Source organism: Silene latifolia, chromosome 2 (assembly GCF_048544455.1).
Source record: "Silene latifolia isolate original U9 population chromosome 2, ASM4854445v1, whole genome shotgun sequence".
In the NCBI taxonomy this organism is placed as follows: domain Eukaryota; kingdom Viridiplantae; phylum Streptophyta; class Magnoliopsida; order Caryophyllales; family Caryophyllaceae; genus Silene; species Silene latifolia.
Genome location: NC_133527.1, coordinates 7848399 through 7854647, shown reverse-complemented (window position 1 = coordinate 7854647; position 6249 = coordinate 7848399). Strand labels below are relative to the sequence as shown.

At 37.8% G+C, this 6249-nt stretch overlaps 1 protein-coding gene across 1 annotated transcript; it reads left to right on the top strand.

The window, feature by feature from the left end:
* The first annotated feature begins 2922 nt into the window (after positions 1–2922).
* LOC141633168 (uncharacterized) lies at positions 2923–5049 on the top strand. Its single transcript, XM_074445621.1, has one exon. It carries the CDS (start codon positions 2923–2925, stop codon positions 5047–5049), a length of 2127 nt encoding a protein of 708 aa, XP_074301722.1.
* The last annotated feature ends 1200 nt before the right edge of the window (positions 5050–6249 follow it).

Below are 6249 nucleotides of genomic sequence, written 5' to 3'. Positions count from 1 at the left end.
AAGCAATTATACTCTAAATGCACACCAAATATTTCAAGAATATCCTAATTATTCTTACATATTTTATTTTATTTTATATTATAATTATGACTAATATTGATTCTATCGGGTTGTTTGGTTGACACATGAAAAACACAGGAATTGGAAAATCCCATGAATTGCAAAAATATGGGTTGTTTGGTTGCCATATTTTTTGGAAAATGGGGGAATTAGAAGTTCCCAGGAACTTCCAATGCCTACATGATGTAGGAATTGGCTTACCTACTCCCCCCTGGTCATTGGAAGTTCCCATGGAATTTAATTCCTACATGGCAACCAAACACTTTTGTCAAATTCACCCGAATTGGATGCAGGAACTTAATTCCCATGAAATTGAAGTTCCTAGGAAAATTAAGTTCCTGCACTAATAGTACTTGTAGAATAAATTTATAAAGTGGCCCATAAAAAGTTATCATAAATGAAAATAAATAACACCTCAAAATAGAAATAGGTAACAATTCATTTGACAGGACGGGGGGAGTATCACATTTACTAAAATATTAATCACGACACGTTGGTCATAAATTCATGGAAAAAAAATACTCATAATGATTAGTTAATTTGAAAAACACAAATCAACTTTAGAACTCATTCTAAAAATAGAGTAAGCCTCAAATAAAACGGTCTAACAATAAAAGTATAAAATATTGTAAAATCATATAATAAAGGCCTTGCTTGATGTGCTTATTATAGAAAATGGTGGTCGGTAAAAGTTACACATAGTGATTAGTTAATTTTGTAAAACGTCTTAATACAAGGATTATTGTTAAGAATAAGAATTAGACGACCTTACATAAATTGGATATGTGATACGGTCTTGTACCTATTTCTACCGACAAGTTATTAAGGGTCTGTTTGGCAAACAACAGAAGCATAATCATAATAATAAATAACGTTAGTAAAATACGGTTTGCAGAATTTAGTAGCAAGTTTAACTATCAAATTAAGTTAACAGAATTAGAAATGATGTTTGATAATTAGCAGATTATAAGATAATTAGAATGATTTCATATATAAATTGAGTATGCTAATTCAATATGTTGCTATTAGCAGCATTTATAAAAAATAGATTTCGACCAATATGCTATCAGAACATATTGTTTACCTTTACCAAATATATAAAAATAGTAGAAGTAGATTGATTGATCACTCTACTAATAAAGCCGAAATCCACTAATTTAACTCAATATAATCTTTACCAAACAAAGCCTAAGTTAAATATCGACAAACTTAGCCTAATGGGCTGGCTCGAGCAATTAGTGCAGCAAGTTCAGGACTCGGAGATATGGGCTTCTATTTCTCAGGAGTTTAAACATGGGTCCTGCTATACGTCGTCGACAAATTACTAAATATCGTCGACAATTAACGTAAAATTCCAAGTTTGCCCTCCATATCATGACTCCATATTGGTCTCACCAAAATGCAATTTCCGTCTCAAAACAGAAATGAAATTACCGTCTCACTAAAACACAAGTCACCGTCTCACTAAAATATTTCAAACAAAAAAAAAAAAGTCGGGTTTTGTAATTAACAACATGAACGGGAACGATTTTAACAACGATTTCAACAATGAAGATAGTAACGAGGTTAGTTTACGATTTAGTTTTGTTAAAAATTTATGTTTTATTATCGTTTGAATCCCGAATTAGGATAGATGCCATGAATGTAGACGGAATTATGATAGAATTTGTGACGGATTTATATGAAAAAGCAATTGAAAAAAAAAAAAAAAGAAAGAAAGAACACGGAACTGGGCTGAGACGTGGGGGTTCTTCGTCCCAGGCCCAGTCCAGACGAAGAAATTTTTCGTCTCATGTTGGGCTTGGACGAAGGTTTCCTTCGTCTGGGCTTGGTGTTGGACGAAGGATTCCTTCGTCTGGCCCATTGTTGTTTGGTTATTTTTTTTTTTTTTTTTTTTTTTTGTTTTAGAGTTTCTCGTTACTTTTTTTTTTTTTTTTTCTTTGTTTTTTTTTTTTGTTTCCGACTCGTTTTGTATAAAATAATTAATTTCCGTCTTTGTATTAAAATTTTTTATTTTTTATAGTTTCCGACAATTCAAATAATTATAATTAATTTCCGTTATTTCCGACTCGTTGTGTACAAAATAATTAAATGCCGTTTTTGTATTATAAAACAATTGAATTAATTAATTACCGTCTTTATATGAAATTTTTATCTTTAACATTTCCGACTGGTTTTGTAAAAAATAACTTATTACCGTGTTTGTATTAATTTTATATTATTTTATATTTACTTCGACTAGTCCCGTAGGAAAAAAATTGAATTAATAACTAACTTGTTGAAATGCGTGCGCAGGTGATTAACGATGGAGACGGTGTTGATTACTCAGATCATTTTACGACAACCAGATTTTTTGCATCTAGTATTGAAGCGTTTAATTGGGCATATGAGATCGGGGTCCGACTCGGGTTTGGTATAAAAAAAGCAAGCAACAAGAAAGTAGGTCGTAACACGAATTTGAGACAACGTTATTTTGTTTGTCGGATGGGTGGAAAAGGTCCCGTAAATAAGGATGCCGATTCTTTAACGAGGGGTAACACCGCTACCGCGTGGTGCAATTGCAAATTTGCAATGAAAGTTGTTGAATTAGAAGAGAATAAGTGGCAGCTTGTGATGAGATCCGGGTTTCATAATCATGGTTTAACGTTGTATTGTGACGGCGACAGATACTTTGCAAAGTTTGATGACGAGGAGTTGGCTTATATCGATGCCCAAGTTAGAGCTCACGTTAGACCGGCAATTATTAGTGCGGGTTTACATCAGCGGAATCCGGAAAAGTCAAGACCTAATCGGCGACAAATCTACAACCGTTCTCAGAAAGTAAGGGTCGAGGAAAGAGATGGGAGAAACCCGGCACAACAGATGTTAGCACTTGCGGTTCAGCATAAGTACGTTCATTATTGGGTCACTGATCAGGAGACCGATGAGCTAACCCACGTGTTCATGGCTCATCCAGAAGCGGTTAAGATGTTTCGATCATACTATTATGTGGTACAGATCGATTCCACGTACAAGACAAATGAATACCGTCTTCCGCTTGTTGAGATGGTTGGAGTCACACCCGTCGGGAAGAGCTTTGTCATCGCGTATGCTCTTGTGACGCATGAGTCGGAGGAGAAATATCTGTGGGTCCTACGGAAACTGAAGGCCCTGCTCAATGATGCCGTTCAACCTAATGCTATTGTTACTGATTGCGAGAGAGGTTTGTTGAACGCGATTCACATTGTTTTTCCGGATTCGTCTCACTTGCTATGTCTTTGGCATATATATTCTAACGTGGAGACGAAAGCACTTGATATCACGAGTCAGGATAAGTGGGCTAAGCACGTAACTTTTAACTTGTTTACTGCGGTTGTCGAGGCGGAGACCGAAGATAAGTTTAATGTTGCGTGGGGCATATTGGCAAGGGAATGGGCGGGAGTGGCGGCTTATATTGAGAGGCAATGGTTCCCGTACTTGGAAAAATGGGCCAAGTATAGAACGAACAACATAACTCATTTTGGCAATACTTCTACATCCCGGGTTGAGTCGGCTCATGCGAATTTGAAGAGATGGCTGAATAGCGCGAAACTGGCAGTTGATAGCATCTGGAGTCGGTTTCATTCTTTGATGGAAACGCAACATGTTGAGATCCGACACTCGTTGGAGTTATCTAGATCGAGGCGGTTGACGGGGATTCAGCGATTATTTTCCAGACTTTCTTGCAAAATATCAAAGAATGCCATCAGTGAATTGCGTAAAGAATTCGAAAGAGGTGCCAAGATGACGGAAGATGCCTTGACGATCGATTGCGGTTGTGTAAAGGCTACTACACTTGGTTTGTTATGTGCTTGTTCACTTCACCGCATTTCTAGAAACGGATCTCGGGTCCCTGTTGATGTGTTACATGCATTTTGGAGGAAGTTGGAGTACGATGGTTCGGAGGCAATGCCGACTTGTGATGATGATCGATTGGAGGAGTTATTCGATGAAATTCGGAATGCAGATCCGAGTATGCGATCATCCATGTTCGATGCCCTTTACTCTCAGATACATCCGCAAGAGGAGGATGTAAACGAGCCTCGGGTGAACGAGAACCCTAGAGGACGTCCGAGTAGGGGAACTCGTAGAGATCCGTCCGCCGTTGAGCATGCACGGGTTCGTGTTCGAGTAGGTACTCCGTCTTCCCAACGTACTCCGTCTAGTACCCCCCGTTCTACTCCGACGGTTCCTGTTACTCCGTCGTCTACTCCCCGTTCTACTCCGTCGGTTCGTTTTACTCCGTATAGAACCCCCCGGTCCACTCAAATGGGCCCCGGTACACCGTCTACCACTGCTACCACGACTACGGGGAGTTTCGGCACAACGTATTGCGCACCTCTTGAGGTCGACTACACCATTGGTGATTTGAGGTATTTTCCTTATCGTGACTTCCTGCCTTCATTTTTTCACGAGTATGTAGAAGCATGGTTTAATCCTTACGGAGACGGTCATTGTGGTTTTCGAGTTATCTCACATGTTGTTCGGGGTGACCAATCTCATTTCACGATGGCTAGAACAGATTTACTTAGGGAAATTCGTAGTCCCGATTACCGTGATCATATCTATGGCCCAGGGAGATTTGATACGGAGGTAGCTAGAATTACATTTATGGATCAGATACCGTGTGGCTCGGGTAATTGGATGGACGGTTTTGATCTATATGGTTATGCTACGATGTACAATTGGGTGATATGTTGTATTTCTGCATTTGACGATCGAGAAGGTCAGCGAAATTGGAATGGTAGTTTTACTTATTTGCCTCTACGAGCCCCTCCCGGAGTACGTGCCCCATATGGTGTCTTATGGGTATTACATGCGGGAAACCACTATTTGCGGCTCCGAGTACGCCCCTTGTCACCTATGCCTCCAATAGCCCATTGTTGGGTACATGATGCAAGCGTAGATCATTATAATGGCCTGTATCGACATCAGATCCGATTATGGCGCGATTTCGCGAGGTGTTCTTAGCTTTTATTTGTCCGATTATTGTACCTTCTATTTTATATATCTGAATATTGTACCTTATATTTTTTTTTATTTAATTATCCGATTATTGTAGTTTATTATCCTCTGCATCCGATTAATTGACTTAAAACGTAATTTAATTAAAACAATCCTTAAAACATAATTTGACATATTTTAATAAAAACATTCCTTAAAACGCGTTTTGACATACTTAAAACCCAAACCCCAAACCCTAAACCCCAAACCCCAAACCCCAAACCCCAAACCCTAAACCCCAAACCCCAAACCCCAAACCCTAAACCCCAAACCCCAAACCCATACCATAAACGATTATTACTTAAAACATAACATAATTAAATAACTACCGAACTTAATTATCTTCCGATGATGAAGATGACGATTCCTCATCTTCTTCATGATCTTGAATCTCAATTTCTTCAGGTTGGGTAGACATATATTGAGTCAATAAATCATTCAAGTAGAGATAAAGAATTCCTTGCCCCGGCACTCTACCAGCACATAAGTCTGATAGTCTTGGGTAATCAATCACGGTGAGAATGCGCTCAAAATATGTAAAGATATCACTTTTCAACCTACGAAACTCCCACATCTTCTCGTTTAGTACTTCATCAGAAACAACCTCATCTCAGAATCGCTGGAGTTAGAACATGATCCGGGTTTCCTTGTAAAATTATACAAAGGGTCCCAATTGGAGGTTCTTCAAGCATGTGCCATACGGTGTCACTTTGGGAACCACCGATTCAAGACGCTCAATTAGAATTGGTAAATTTTGAACAATTAAATCGATTCTTATTTGATAAACTCTGGTTTTTTGAGCATTTGTGAGAACCATTTTGGAATTGGATGTTGTGAGTTAATAATTAGTATTGTAGTGAGTGAAGATGATTTGGATGTTGTGATTGAAATTGACATAGAATGGCCTATTTATAACCTATTAATTATAACGGTTAAATTTGAATTATAACGGTAAAATTTGAATTATAACGGCTGTTTTTGAATTGTAACGGTTAAATTTGAATTATAACGGCTGTTTTTGAATTGTAACGGTTAAATTTGAATTATAACGGCTGTTTTTGAATTGTAACGGTTAAATTTGAATTATAACGGTTAAATTTGAATTATAACGGCTGTTTTTGAATTGTAACGGTAATATTTGAATTATAACGGTAACATTTGAATTAT